This window comes from Charadrius vociferus, unplaced genomic scaffold, assembly GCF_000708025.1.
Source record: "Charadrius vociferus isolate BGI_N301 unplaced genomic scaffold, ASM70802v2 scaffold136, whole genome shotgun sequence".
Lineage (NCBI taxonomy): Eukaryota > Metazoa > Chordata > Aves > Charadriiformes > Charadriidae > Charadrius > Charadrius vociferus.
The window spans coordinates 3,758,845-3,775,208 of record NW_009648960.1 but is presented as its reverse complement, the minus strand read 5'-3'; the positions used below and the strand labels follow the sequence as shown (position 1 = coordinate 3,775,208).

General features: G+C 39.3%; 1 protein-coding gene across 1 annotated transcript; it reads right to left on the bottom strand.

The window, feature by feature from the left end:
* Positions 1-616: 616 nt before the first annotated feature.
* ACADL (acyl-CoA dehydrogenase, long chain) lies at positions 617-15,897 on the bottom strand. The gene is made up of 11 exons (XM_009887600.1): positions 15,890-15,897; positions 14,662-14,823; positions 12,198-12,335; positions 11,589-11,753; positions 10,555-10,621; positions 9,129-9,293; positions 8,351-8,452; positions 6,994-7,107; positions 4,856-4,983; positions 2,652-2,738; positions 617-815 (listed from the first exon to the last, which is right to left on the bottom strand). Exons 1-11 carry the CDS (start codon positions 15,895-15,897, stop codon positions 722-724), a joined length of 1,230 nt encoding a protein of 409 aa, XP_009885902.1. The 3' UTR covers positions 617-721.
* Positions 15,898-16,364: the final 467 nt, after the last annotated feature.

The window sequence follows — 16,364 nt, the reverse complement described above, 5'->3', positions numbered from 1 at the left end:
AATACTCGCCATAATGATCACGGCCCCTCCCTCGAGACTCCCCCTCACAGCCCTGAGGCGAACACGGGCACAGAGGAAGCAGCCCGGTTCTCCCTCGGGCTTTGCCGTAAGGCAGGCAACCATGAGATTGCGTAGAAGTGCTTTATTATGCTTATCGGACCAAAGTGATTAAAATAAGGCATTCTGGGTTACATGTAAACAGGGGACAGCGGGCGGCTGCTGCGCAGTGGGCAGGTATACAGCAGCCACAGCAAGAGCTCCAAGTTCTACCTTGACACAGGGGACACTTGTCAAGGGGAAACACAAATTCGGAGGTATATTAACATTTAAATTCTGCTTATTTGTCAAGAACATGGCTTCCCTGGAGAAGAGATCTGTCTCTGAAAAGTGAGGGGTGCATTCAATATGAGGGCGTCGAGTCCGAAAGACCTAGCTGCCCATGACGTTCCAGATACAAAATTGCCTTTTACTACCAGAACTTTTGGAACCCAGAGAATTACTCTGGGTCATCCAAAGATGTTTAAATTGGAAGTTCATTAAATATTAAATTATCCTGCATATGAGCACACTATTGTTATTCTCACTTTTTTAAAGTTGTGTCGCTTCCTTGAAAGAATACGATACACTACATTCATTTTACTTACATTCTGATGTCTGATTTTATGCCATATATTAATATAAAATGATTCTGGGAGACTCTCCAAAGTAGTAAGCATCTGCCCTACTTGTCACTGACAATGTCTCTAGCAATAAGTTCTTTCATTATTTCATTGGTACCACCATAGATTGGCTGAACACGGGCATCCACAAAAGCTCTGAGGGGAAAAAAAATAAAGACACACAAAACAAGTAAAGATTAAAAACAACTCCTCAGAACAGATATGGAATCAACAGAAAAAGATACCAAGTTTCATCTTTGAAGATCCCTCAATATTTCCATTTTTAAAAAGGTTCACATTTTCAAAGAGGTTTCAACTAACTAAAATATGTCACCTTTCCAATGCACTCTGCCAAACTAGGGATTCGAACGATATCTCTTTCCTGTTTTTTTTTTGTTTTGTTTTGTTTTGTTTATATTGTAAAGTCTCTACTATCACCCCTCATTAAACAAAAATAAGCTTTATAAAACGAGTCTCCTACCACTTCCCTCCCCCAATTCTTGTTCCCTCATTTCCTCATATCACCCGAGCGCTAACTCCATTCTGGACACCAAAGCCGCCATTCACCCACCCCCCCGTCCCCATCCTGCAGAACAGCACACCCGCATGAACTGCAAGACCCAGGTGCGTCACTGTTGTGGGAAAAAAAAAAAAAAACCCAAAAAAAACAACTTCTGCAGAGCCAAACTGATAGTTATCACAGTAATTTGCTCTAATGCCCTGGCTTGTCTGATCCTGTCAAGAGGACTGCTAACGGTGCTGTCAGTTCTTTGTTTGAGGTGGGACTCAAACACCTTGGGAGGCAGAGAAAGTGCCAACTGGTTTCACATCAGCTGGCTACAGCTTTCTACTGACACCAGCTCCAGCTCCATTTGGGCCAGCAGCCGAAGAGCTGCAGGCAGCCAAACCATTTCCATCCCCATGCTGGAACCGGCCCCAGTACATGCACAGCTGGTGACAGCACACAGGACGACGACAGCATGCTTTTCCATCTTAATTCTGCTTCATTGTACAGAGAGCAGCCCAGGAGCAACGCGGCATTCTCTGGAAACACACATGTTGCTGAACCACGGGGACAATAAAACCCTGTATGGACAACCACTGTATGCAGAGATAAGCAGAGGTTCGAGGACACCCTGAACAGGGCTTGATGGCCTTCCTGTTTAATAAGATAGGGTGCAGAACACTCACAAATTACACTCACTAAAAACATGTATTTAGAATTAAAAAAAAAATCTAAACATACTCAATTAAAAAAATTAGTTTATCTGCTTATGACAACTGCACAGCAGTCCTGGTTTTGCTATCTCTACTATCAGATTACCCCCCCCCCCTTTTTTTCTTTTTCAAATAGAAACAGCACCAAAAACTCTTAGTGTGGCAAATGGCATATACACAAAAGGGAACACATCTTCATAGATAATATACAAGGAAATACATAAAATAACCCCATAAGTGTTCCTAAAAATCATGAAGCAAGCAAAAAATTGGGAATCGCAAATTCTTCTCTCTACACATAAATCTCTCAGCTTTCCCATTTAAAAAGGTGTAAAAAAGCTGAATGTAGCCTGTCATGCTCTTGATGAGGCAATTTGTTATTTTGTGGTATTACACAAGATTTAGGCTGACCAACATGTTTTCTTTCCTTCATACATATGCATTTAGTTTCAGATTAAACGTTCAAACTAGCTCCCCTCATTTTTATTTTTATATTGCTTCTCTGGTTTTTCAATTAACATTTTCCCCTAGAAAAAGCAAGTTTTATGAAAAAATAGATAATAATTGCTCAACAACTTATGAATTATTTGGAGAACCAAAACAAAGTCTTCCTGCAGACATCTGTACAGTAGATTGCCTTTCAATAAACACGATGAGAAAAGGAACAGTAAATCAGAACTAACACAAAACAACTGACTAGGAGACGTAAAGGAAGTGCCTCATTTTACTTCGGTGGAAATCTTTCATCATTCAAGTCTGAAATGTTACACTTACTTTGCAATTGGATACTCCCACATGTACCCCCATCCTCCGTGCAGTTGCACACACTGAGTAGCTATGCTGTTTTGGAGATCAGAACACCTTAAATGGCCAAAAAGAAATTTGTTTTTAGAAGGATGTTCTGCTGTGAAACATTACTAGAGATACAGATAAGTTAGCAAGACAAAAATATAACCAAACTTTTTACTCTATATAACTGATCTTAAATGCTGGCCATTAACATACGTTATAGTCTGAGAGACTTTTTTCTTCCTTCATGATTGGTAAGAAATAAATACCGTTCAATTTTATGTATTAAAGATTTATTCTCCATATAGAAGTGCTTTCACAGAAAGCAAGCTTTCAAAACAGACAAGCTTGTTTACCTTTCTTACAGGCCAAGAGATTTCTTTTGTAAAGCAGGTTGGTATAGTCTCCTTTCTTACCAAATCCCTCAGCTTTGTGAAAAATTAACAGCATCACAGGCTTCCCCACCACCACCACCAGCAACACACCAGCATGCTCTTTGAGTATAACCATTACCTGGGGTTAATTTCTTATCCTCAATAGATTTTATAGTTTTCAATTAAAAAAAAATACTGTAATTCTTAAACAGGACTGCTCACTGCAAAATACATATTTAACTGCCAAAGAAGATTTTAACTGCCCTGAAAGTTCAAGCTAAAAGTTGAAGTACATGAAAAAAAACCTGCTTTCTAAGCATACAACTTCCAGAATGGCAACAGAAGAAAATGATGATTCAAGTGAATTGCTTCTCCTGGAAGAATCTAAGAATCCTTTTCTCCAAACAACCCCTTTTGTTTCTCCAAAACATCCCCTCATCCAGTTAAATCCTTACAGTTTATTATACCAACTTTATGTCTGAAGCAGTGAGCTACTGCAACTGTCTTTCCTAAATGTATTTTCAAATTAATTTAGGTATATAGTACACCCTGTCACCATAGAATAAAATCTACAGACTTTTCATCAGATTAGAAAAGAGATGCATAAACTATGTTTTAAAATCCTTCAAAGCTCTAACTCAAGTCATTCACTATACAGAAGGTTTGAAGTGAAATTAACTGGAGATGGTCTCCTGAAACATTAGGGAATAAAGCAATTCTACATTCAAGCATTTTCTAGATCATCTAAGTTAGTTTTATGGAAAGGAGTCACCGGGACTCCATTAGGGAAAGCGGAAATCCACAACAAATTGTGGCATTAAACAGTTGGGAGGGTGGGGGAGTTTCAAATGCCTTGCTTTGGGAAATTTGTTGAGGAAGTAAGTCTACATATCTGAGCTGGCACTAGTTGTTTCCTCCTCCTCAAAACTGAATGCCTCTGCTTATGTACCTGGTACTGGTAGGTAATCAGTGCCAGGAATAGCACTCAATCAAAATCCTTCCTTTCATTGTAAATATTTTTTCTGGATCCCCTTAATATTCGCTGCTCATTTCCTCTATACTTATTTTTAAAAGTCTGTAAACCTGTTCATCTTCCATAAAATTATTTGTCTGGTGTACTTTTCCTTCCCAACTTTGCAAGCAAAATAAAACTATACAAATTCATGTGCCACTATCTTAGATGCTTCTACTCAACCAGCTTTCTTTGGTTAAACTTAACTTAACAGATAACACCACCAAGTACTGGGAAAGGGAGGAGTTCTGGCCAATAAAGGAAAGCACTGTTTAGTCTCAGTTACAGCAATAGCTGTAGCCAACTATTTCTTCTCAAACCCGGATAACTTCAAAAAACTGGCTGGATCAAACAGCTATTGCTAAGTAACATTAACTAAAAGGTATCACATGGGCTTCAAATGAACCTGTGCTTTTAAAAAAACAACACCCCCCCCCCAAAACACCCAACAACAATTTGCTACAGTAAAATGTAAATGTTCACCTAAATACCAGTGAAGTACTCACTTTTACTTGAAGCTAAAGCTGAGACCTGATCTTATTATTAATAGAAGCCTATTTTAAAAGCATGATTTATTTTGAAATGTATCTATTTAACCAACATTGGTTTTCAATGCAACTAAGATTTTTATTGACTATATAATTAAAGTTAAAGCTAGAGGTCTCTATTAGAAGCTGACAATTTCATTATTAATCAGACAGTAATTTTATCTTTTCATTACATCTGAACAGTTCAGTGTTTTTATCATTAGACTCCTGTCAAGATCATGCAAGTAACACTTCCAAATTACTTTAACCACATACCAATACTTTGCCATAGAAGCTGTGGAGGAGTCCAGACGTTTATCTGCATGCAGCTGCAAACAGTTGTCCATAAAAGCTCGGCCCACACAAATCTGTGTTTTCATTTCTGCCAACTTGTGCTGTACTGTCTTATTTTGGAAGTGGATAGAAGAGGTAGAGGAAAGAAAGAGCAGAAGGAGTACAATTTTTAAGTGACATTTGAAGTAAAAAATAGAGCATTTTCTAAAAGGATTTCTGTTAGAAATCACTATTTGAAACAACTTTGGTGCTGTACACCAGAAGACAGCTTACCTTCCATACAATTATGTCTTTACCAATCTTATGAGGCAAAATTACTGCCCTTTACTTAAAGACCAACTCAAAACATGACCTTAAGAGAAAAACTCCAAGACCCTGAAAACAAATTCCTAGAGAGCGAAAAGGAGGAGGCACTGGGTGCTCTGTCACACTCAGCTCCCTCTTGTGGGCAAATGTCCTTTCACTTTGTAGAGCCACTAATTTCCTGAATTATTAACATTTCATCATCTATTGAATGCTTTTTCTATGCATTCAGTTCTTCAGAGTTTAGGTCGTATGCTAAGAGACACAGCCAAAAACACAGGAAATTTTAGACTATCAGAAATTTTTTCAACACTGAGTTCTGTGACATTGGAAAAGAGTTTCTAGATAGAAGAGGTAAAAATCCATCACTAAGGTTATATAAAACCAGACCAGGCAAGCATTCAACCATCTTTTCTTGTCATTCTGGTAGGGATGTGATAAAAACACTATGCAGTAACAAAGTTTTTTCTTATCTCGCAGCTCTAAAATGGTATACAAGGAAAACTTCTTGCTTCCCTTGACAATAAATATAATGGACCAGTCTACTATTACAAAGAAAAGATTTGATTTCAAACACTGGACTGTAGCATGACTAAATGAATTAAGCAAGGGAGAGCTCTAAGTAGAAAGGATTTTTGATTATATACACATTCTAGCCATCAGCAGCAAAAAGAAACTGAAAAGGTATGCAAGAATGGATTACTTTGGCAAAAATAATACACTATTAAGTTTATGAAGTAAATTCCATCTGTAATTACAGATTTCTGAATATTAGCTTTAAAAAACAATGAGAATCATAATTTCCTGAAAGTCACCTAGCATTCCAGCCTCTAAAGGGCCCAATCTGCTGCTATTCACAATTAAATATTTGGTTTTGACAAAGGAAGTCGCAAGACTTAGAAAGGGGATTATCTTCTTTTTTTAATTATTTCAAAAATATATTTAAAAAAAAGAGAGAGGCAGCCAACACCATCTAACCCATAGGAGTCACTTCTGTCCTATAAACCAAACATGCAGGAATTTGGTCTGCTTTAGCCCTAACAACTAATGTGGTTTTCAGGAAAAACTGTTACATCGCAATACCATGGAAAGCAACATCTGTTTTATGACTGCAACTAAAGAGCATAGGCATAAACGTCTCAAAATAGGATTAACTACCACTGTCAGGAGTGAGGTACGCTTACAGAGAACAACCCAACATTTTATATAGTCACAAATACCCAGCTAGCTGCTAGCTCAGGAACCTCATTACAAGATCCATCAAGCTGAATACAAACACCTCTGCAGGTATTCAGGCAGCAAGGTCACTGCCTGGGAACCCCCATCAGCATCAAAGTTCATTTTTCTGCAATGTATTATGTGCAGAGGAACGCAGTACCTGCGCATGCACCAAGCTCTTCTGTAGGATTCCAGGCAGATACAGAAATCCATGCAGGTGTAATAGACCCTGTGATTAGGACCTCTGACAGTAACATGCAAGCCTAAGAGCAACAAGGTAATTTTTCATCACCAGCAAAAAGACAGTATAGTTTCCGCCTGCATATTTCACCTCCAAAAGCAGCACTGCTAGGAAGTATCTAACGGAATTGTAAAATACATACATTAAGGCTTCTGTCATGTTGTTTTTATTATTTTTGTTTTTCAAAAATGAACAATGGGCATGGAAGCAAACAACAGCCACAATCCAACAGCAAAACCTGCGCAAATAGCCCTTTGAAGACGGTCCAGTGATTTTCATTTGCTCACTATTTTACATACACAGATGTAATGCAAAGGCACACTGCAACACGTATACAAGTCTCTCAGTTCAAACTCACCTGCAAGTGTGCAATTGTCTTCCCAAAAGCTTTTCTTTGCTTCACATAATTCCTTGTTTCTTCAAACATGAATTCACAACTGGCAAGAGCCATATCAGCAATTAGCAGTCTTTCCTTTTGAAACACAAATTATGGAATCCAGTTGAATTAGTCCCACATTTCTCTGTATCAGATGCACAACTGGGACACAGATGTTCAGTGTTCGTTAAGGGAGGGGGGCAGAGGTCCCACTAAGTATCAAACCAGACACACTGCATTACTGAAATTAATGACTGGGACAAATGCCTTGCTGCCTGAAGCTCACTTTTAAGTCTTTTCCAGGGTAAAGTTCTATCACAATGACTCAAAAAATAGTTATAAATCAACCACAGGACTCATACTGACAGAAAAAAAAAAAATCACATAAAATTTTGTTGCGATTATTGATTTTCACTGCTTAGTTTAAACAACTGTATTTACCAATTTCAATAAGACACCTCTAGAAAAAACAAAACCTACAAAAACCTAGCTGCTTTTTCCTTCCTCCTAACATGTTGAAAAACAGAAACTAAGTATAGAACAATTACTTCTAGAACAACTGAAATAATCTGACGCATCATGTTGAACCTGTTCACGAGTGCATCTATTTCTTTAAAGCAGTAAAAGATTTCCTTTGATCAGGTTTCATATTTACTCGCAGTATAAAATTAAATAAACATGATCCCTACCAGATGAGGCAAATACAAAGTCGTAGTTTTGACAAAGCACAGTCATGTTTTAAAAAGCCACATTACCCTCTTTGTCCTCCCAAATAATTCCAAAATTTCATAAACTAAGTCATAAACTGTTATTTCCACTAGCAAGGTATTTTGGCAACTAAACAAGTTCTTTACTTTGCTATATGGACAGAGTTCTTCACATCTTTAATACGCTTCTACTGGTAGAAGAGCTAGAACAGCAGTGCTTGCTTGTTACTTTAAAGAGAATGCCAAATGCAGAAACCTCCAAGCTATATTTAATTTACTAAGCAAAGTGGTTCCATGCTAGAAGTATACAAGAAAACTGTGGTGTGTTCTTTTAAATACACTACCCTTGGGTTCTTCAATAGCTGGGTTGTTGCTTAAGAGACCTGGCGGAATATCAACATTTTTACCAATGTCCAAAGAACTGCACTTTTAGCACAAGGAACTGTGTACTTCAGTTAAAAAGCAGCAGTATGAACACAGTGTTAACTACAGACAACCCAGTTCTGAGCCCAAGGTGGCTTCCCACCATACATAATCTTCAAGACCAAGACAGATCTAAGACAGATCCTTGCAATGACAGAAATTATCTCTGTATTCTTCCTACAGACAGCAAACACTCACGTTCCTCTTACCTGAGGGAGCTCTGCCATCAGATAATAGAAGCCTTTGTTTTCTTTTCCAAGCAAGGCACTGGCTGGCAACCGCACATCTTCAAAAAACAGCTCTGCTGTGTCCTAAGAGGATTTTAAATGCAACAGTTTATAGCCTGACATTCTCATCTCTTCATTCCACTTCTTTTGCCCCATTTTTTTTTCTTGCTATTGTACACTTTGACTTGAAATCATTTAGGTTGGAAGGGTCCTCCAGAGGTAATCTAGTTTATCTCCTACTCAAAGCAGCTCCAACAAAGCAAGCAGCTGAGGGCCTCGTCCAGTTCCCCTTTCCAAAGCTCCAAAGACGAAGGCTCCACAAACTCTCTGGACCCCTGTTCTAGTGTCTGATTACTTCTATGGCGAGTTTTTTTTCTTAATACATTAAGGAAAATTTTAAGTAGGTAACTGGTGTCCCTTGCCATTCTCCCTTTCACTGTGCTCCTCTAAGAAGAATCTGGCTCCACCATCTCTACAACCAACCATTAGGCAGCTAAAGACACCAATAAGATCCTGTCCTTCCAGGCTTCTTCAGAGCAAGCAAAACCATCTTCCTCAGCCTCTCCTTGCGCATTACAGGCTTCAGACTTCCATCGCCACACTCCACATACATACTTGTGTGTATATCATTTGTGCTCTAAAGCCTAGGAACCAGAATAGCACCGCAGTTCCATTCTACATCTATTTAGCTAACGCTCGGCATTAAGTGGTTTTAGACTTCCTCCAAGTCTATTAAATGTTAGGGGTTGCATGAACTCACTTGAGCTTTCAGGCCAATTTTGTTCAGCTTGCGTCCTTTGATGAAACCTTTTGTTCCATTTTCCACCAGAAAAAGGCTGATCCCATGAGCAGGAGATCGGGCCTCCCGGTTTGTAACGGCAACCACGATCACTACATCGCTCATCCAACCATTAGTGATGAATACCTGTAAAAAAATGCAACTTGGAGTAAAGAAACAAGCTAGGTGGGTAAAAGTTAGAAGAGATCATCAAGCAGCAGAAAGAAAATTTGCATTGACACTTTCACAGGCGAACTGAAAGTCAAGGCTTAAGTATCCAGAATTTCTGAATTAAATGTTTTGGAACAAGGTCTATTAAAGCAGGAATTAATTTGAGAAGGATCATGTGAGTCAAAAGTTTGAAGTTCAAGAATGCACAGATCTGTTTCTTTTGTCTTTCCCACCATAAAGAAGGAACATACCATCAAATGAACACAGAGGTTCTCATTCCTAGAAGTCAAATTAGCAAGGTACAACATGCAAAACTATCAATGGCTTCTTGTCACAATTGCTTACTATAATCCTATAGAATGACTCATGAACCTGCCAAAGTGATTCACCTTAACTCCAGCAAAAAAAATAACGAGCTATCCGTCCTGCTTGGCTTCAACTGTGCAGCATGAGCAAGTATCCTTTTGAACACCTGTATATGCATATTTGCTTGCACACATTCTCACATTCTCTGCTTGCACAAATTCTGCTAAGGCCAGAAGTCTCTATCTGTACCATGTTATCAGCAAGAGTACAAAGGAAGAGGGGGAACAAAGCAGATTAAGACATTTCATAGCTTTAAAATAAAAAAAAAAACAAAACAACAAAACACCACCTGTTGAACCCACACTTCCATTTGAACACTTTTTCTGCCTTCTTACTTCTATATTACGGCAATGAAAGAAGAGATTAAGGCTGCCAACTGTGCAACAGCCTGAAAACGCACAGAGAGCATCTGATGCAGTTGAGGGTTTTTTTTTCTCCTAACATGACCAGCAGGTTCCTGAATAAAGATTCCACAGCTTGCATTGTGGCAACAGAAGTTTCTACTCAGGCCACAGAAGATTTCACAGGAGTAGTACATATATTTTGTTTTTCAACCTCAGTACTAAAACCAGACCTGGTCCTGTTTACACTATACAGGATATTGGGGTTTTTTTGCCCCCCTTTTCTTGCCAGTTTAAGGGAAAATAGGCCTTTTGATATTTTAAAGCTACAAAAAGAACCTACTCAAGGCCTTCCATAAATTGCGAGCAACAGAAATATCTTAAGGGATAAAACACCCACAACATAACCCACAAAAAAACCCCAAAAGTGAAAGGACTGGGGGAGATAGTAGCAGTGGTGTACATCCTTTGCTGCCTAAATGCATTCAGTTTCCAAAGCCTTTGAGCACTATATATGTCTGTTCACTTACCTTACTCCCATTAAGAATCCAGTCACTTCCATCTTTTTTTGCATATGTTCGTACTCCCTGCAAGTCACTAAAACGAAATTTGAAAAGGTCCTTCAAGAAACCATTTCAGAAGCTGCAATTTGTATCTTGAATTTTACCCAGTATAAAATAAGGTAGATTTTTATACCATACAGGCATAGGCTCAGTGAAAACACATACAAGGATAGTGAAACACAGCAGTAGCTTAGAGCACAACACAGAAACCACAAACATGGCATGGAAAGGGATGATAAATCTATGCAATTGTACAAGAGCATGAGCTCCCATTTTAATGTATCTGCTTGTGGAAGGTGGTGTAACACAATCACTGAAATGAACGGGTCAGCATCCCCTCATGCCAGTATGCCTTAGATGACAAATGCCAGACAAAACCACATCCTCAAAGCAGGCTCAATGCTGATCGGGAGGCTCTGTAAAAAGCCACTGGCAACATCTACCATTTGCAGGAGCATGACACCAACAGGTTTTGCTTTTCACCTGTCCCTCTCTATTTTGGAAACAGGCCAGATCAACCGTGTCTACTCCAAACATGTGCTGTCTGCTCTTCAATAATGATGGGCAAGGAGGGACATTTCTCCATTTGAAAGGATTCAGAGGAAAGAAAATAAGGTGTTCTTTTCCACAACAAAAGCTAATAGTAAAGTCAAGCCCTCTTTACCAAGGTACATAATTTTCTTCTTACTACTTTCATACTAAAAGTACATTCACATGACAAGCAAGTTAGTAACTATAAACTCAGACTATAAAAACAAATAGAAAGCATATTTGCCCACAGTGGGACAATACAGAAATGGATTCTGAGCAACTATCTTGAAATGACAAAGCTGTAATAAAATAATCTATAAGTAACAGGGGTTTTTTTGAGATCCTACTTAATCTCAGATATTGTCTGGTCACTAAAGTGATGGTATAACCAGAAGGCTCAGAATTTTTTTCACTGACAAATCAATAGAGAGCACATAATGTCAAGACCATTGTTTCAATATTTAGCTTACCTGCCAGCCCCAGGTTCTGTCATGGCAATAGCTCCAATACACTTGCCTGCAGCCATTCGAGGGATAAAGTGTTTAATCTGTTCTTCAGAGCCATAGTTTGCAATATAGGGCATGACTATATCCGAATGAAGGCTGAATCCTGGACCCGTACAGTTAACATACATCCTTGGGGAGTAGGGGGAAAAACAGAGTTCATAAAAAAAGTACTACAAAGATTTAAACATTGAACTTCACACCATTACAACATAGACGCAACAACGAAGAAAGCCACACCACACAGAAGTCTTGGACAAACTGAGCCTGTGGCACTTGTACTGTTATTTACAGAATGTACTTTCACAACCAAATGGGTATATAACCTACCAGCCTAACAAAAATGGTTCCCCTGCTGCAAAGTCTTAACAGTGGAGCACAATTACATTTGTTACTTAAACAATCATCCAAAATACTTAAAACAGTAAGGATTTACATAGGTCTGAACTATCCCTTCCATGAGAAAGATAAGACCATTTTCTGTAAGCAAACGTACTCCATAATAAGGACATCCTATGGAAAAAAAAATCTCTTGATAATATCACTCAAATTTTTCCTGAATCGTCTAGTACTTACTGTTCCTCCCAGACCACAGCTGAAGAGAGAATATCTGCTCCAATGCCTCCATGTTTTTCAGCAATAGCAACACCCAGCAAACCCTGCTGTCCAGCCTTCTCCCAGAGCTCCCTGCTCACCTGGCCATCCTTCTCCCACCTGCAAAACAAACACAAGAACAGTCATGCATTAAAACCCCCATGTGCTACTGTTTATTTATAATGGATGGTGCTTCTCACTAGAACACCTGCAGCCAGGTTTCACTGCATAGGAAGAGACTTTCAGTCTCACTAACAGAAAACGTGTAGGGTACACAGACAACTATATTTTGCAGCTAAGAAGCAGTCATTTAGTAATCAGTTGTCTATTCTTCAAGTCCACAGATACCACTGGCATTACAGGGGCATCGACTGTATAACAAGTTTGAACACCTGCTTCCAGCATTTAACCTGACATCTCCTTAAGACTTGTTATGAAAGGCAGTGCTGCCTATTGGTCCAAGTACCAGACTGGTATTTAGAAGATTTAGCCACAACCATCTGGATAATTGCAAGCAGGTCTTTATCTTCCTGACATTCCATTTTCCCCACATACAAACTGAGTGTAACACATCAGTATCTTCTGTGAAAGATTTCACCTCTACCAATGAGAATTGCTTTATAAGAATCAAGTGTTAACACAGCAGTCACTTTTATATAAAAATCAGTCCCTGTGCACTTATTACAAGTCAGTACTGTATCTTGGTAAATTACTGCTTTAAGGTGGTTTCAAGTTTGTAGATAGTTGAGGCTTATCTGCTGGCAGTTTGCAAACATTAACATCACAGGAATCACTTATTCTTGTAAAAATAGTGCCTCTGTATGGAGTTTGCCAACTCAATAGAAGTTGCATGGCCATTAATGGTCCAGGTGTTTGGGCTGGGGTTTTTTTGGTCTTTTTTTAAAAACCACAATTTAAAAATTATATCGTAGACAGATTATATAAGAGACATTCCTGACACACCTGCGTGCAGCAGAGTTATAACTGTAGATAAAGTGCCATGGTAATCAAGTACCTTATGCTACATATTTAAGCTCATTCCCAGACCTTCTGCTCCTACACTGGAAATCTTAAACAAATCTCTCTCGTGACCACCTTTGCATTTGTCCCCCCACTTTCAGGGCCATTCCAGTCTCTACTTCAGCCATCACCAAAGCTTCTCCTCCTCACAATAATCCACAACTGCATTCACTGATGCCACATTAGTCTCTTCACATCAGCCCAGCCAATTAATATACTATGCCTGAAGCCTCCCTGTTTACTTGAAAGGTGTGAGAACAGAATGGTTCATAGGTCGCTGAAGTGATGCAAGAACACAAGTCCAACTTGTTCCAGTCTCTCTAGGAAACTGTTGTGTCAGCAAGCTAGCAAACAGGATCTTCAGTAACCTCAAGCAGAGTCACTACCTGTTCACAAACTGGCACTAGAAGTCATTCTAACAAAAGATGAAGGAAAACATCTGGTTTTGTGGACAGAATATGACTGTACAGTGGAAAAGCATACTCCTTAGAGGTCACGGTTTGAGGATGAAAAAAACAGTAGTTGGCAACAACCCTGATGTAAGCTGTTTCCATTGCCTCCTGCTGTTCATTTCTGCCCCTGAGCCACAACACCCCACCCACTCAATTGTGCTCTCTCAACTGTTTGTGGATACACACTGTGAGCTACATCAGGAAACTCATCTAGCAGCATGATTTAAGAACAGGGCCTTAGCTACCCCCCAGTGTTTTCACAGGAATGTTTTTCAAGTAAAGTAAAAATTAAGACACTACTGCAGCTTAACGCTTTCTGTTCAAAAACATGTTCTGAGTTCATTTATTTTCTTTCCCCAACTATAATATGACTGGATATAGCTAAAATAAGGGCAAAAAAACACCCTCCAGCTCTAGTCCAATGGAAGTATGATGCTTCTACTCTGCACAGAAGACCACCCGTATTTCAACAGAAGCAAAAGACAAATTTAAACAAAGATATTTTGTGCAAGTTTCTTGGCAATACATAATCCAGCTTACCATCCTAGGTGCACTGTATTTACAAAATCTACTGCAATGTAACCCAGATACAACGTTAATGCTGTTTTGGATTACAGCAGTACAATAGCGTGGGAACTGAATTGTCTCCCTAACTCTACCCCTAAAACATTGGTGTCAAGAGTTAATACCTACAAGCAGGGATACTTTCACCGCAACTCTGCAAACTGCATTGAGGATGCCTGATTGCCTACACTGGAGATCAAAAAAAATGCAGTGAATTTTGATTATGTGCGATTTCTTTTTTTCACGTGATTCTCATAGGGAAGTTTGTTTTAATTGAGTGAATTTGAAAACTTATATATGAAAACAAGTATCCTGTCTACCATGTCATATTAAGAGTAACATCCCCAAAAGCATTTTGTGTGAAGAATGCATATTATTTGGCAAACCAGAATATTCAAGAGGTATCTTACTCTGCGTGAAAAGGCAGCACTTCTTCCTGAAAGAACTTCCTGGCACTCTCCCTGAAGATATCATGATCTGACGAGAAGATCCTCCGAGTGCCTATATCAACCAAACTTTTAGCTGAAGATGGTTCTGGGCGCTTTGCGCCATGCTGTTCGGTTTGCAGAGGACTGAAAAAGACAAGTGAAAGCATCTGTTAGCATACAGGCACCCCCATTTACATAACCCTTTTAAAAGAAAGGAAACACCCGTGATGTTAAAAATAGTTCACATCCCAAGTCTAGCACATTCTTAGGTCCAAAGGATACCTACGATAAATGTAAAGACCTAACATACACTGTACTTCACTGGGGTGTGAAAGAAGGTAAAGCAAGACTAGTTTGTCTGTAATACTTCAAACAAATTAAAGCCAATAATAATACATACCTAGGTAAGACAATAAAGTTGTTCGTTAGAGATGCTCAAAAGCAATAACTGCCTTTTCGCCCTGCCACAAAACCTCCAAAATGCAATTCAGCTCAATTTAAACAGAGGGGGTAACTTTTTGAAGAAATAAACTTTTTTTGTTGGTTTTGTTCATTCTGTACATGCCCCCAGAAGTCCCAAAATTGCAAATCCATGACACTGAAAATTCACACACTCAAAATAAAAGCAAGCACTGGGGCTGTATTACACTCTGCATTATCCCATAGATTGGCATAGTTCTAACCTTGAAAATAATACTTTCTAATTCCTTCTAACTTTCAGTATTTTTGTTGTACAGGAAGGCTAATCCTCCCAAAACTCTGATAAAAAGGAATGTGACAATAAAATGCTTCATTAACAAAAAAATTAAAACTGAAATGGTGGTAAATGTCAGTAGTTGAAACCACACAAGTAAAGGATAATTACAAAATGACAAGGAAGGGTTTAAAGCTTTTGTAGGAGGTTAGAATGTCAACAATGACATACCACTTTAGGGCTGAAATGAAAATTCAATTCTGATATTTGTGCATTGGGTCCTTTGACTTGTTTTTATTTTATTGTCACCAAACATTCAAAATTATAAATACAGAGCTGAGCTGCATCAAAAGGAAAAGGCATTTGCCGTTCCTTTCTCAAACTATTTTGTTCATCTCTCCTCAGCTCCTCCGCACAAGTTTCACAGCACAGCACGGTTATTGCGTGTAGTTCCACAGAGCTTAGCTGAGCCTACACTTATTTACTCCATTACCAAGACGAAGGTCTTTTATTTACTGCCCCATTTTCGCTCTTCCTGGTGCAAAGGATTCAGCATCACTGAAACACAGACTATTTCTTTCTAGTGATATTTGGGAGAAATGGGCACTGAAACTTGTGTTCAGTATTTTGTACCCTCAAATACAGCCTTCACGCGCTAGGCACACAGTGACCCTCCCAAAAGCTCCACCTTATTTTCAAAGCTGTTTACGATGATGTTGTGCTTTATTTAAAACCGCCTTTTCATCTAGTTGTGGCTCACAGCCCATATGGCGCACAGGGAAGGGCCGGGCTGTTCCTTCACACCAACGACAGCCCCAAGAGCCACGGCTCCAAGGTCGGAAGTGGCGTGAGGAAGCTCCTGCTCCCCGAAACCCCCCTTCCCCGAGCCCCAGGACCCTGCCACCAGGGGACCCAAGGGTGACCGGAGTGCCCGGGCAAGGACATGCCCGGCCCATCACCTGCTGCCCCCGCGGGACTCGGCGTCCCCCGA

Bases quoted from the DNA above. Each gene is read 5' to 3' on its own strand.
- ACADL (XM_009887600.1), bottom strand. The intron at 7,108-8,350 runs GTAAGAGGAACG...GTGTTTCAAAAG, and splicing joins TGATGGCAGAGCTCCCTCAG to GAAAGACTGCTAATTGCTGA. The intron at 816-2,651 runs GTAAGTGTAACA...TTTTCCCCTCAG, and splicing joins TGGGAGTATCCAATTGCAAA to AGCTTTTGTGGATGCCCGTG.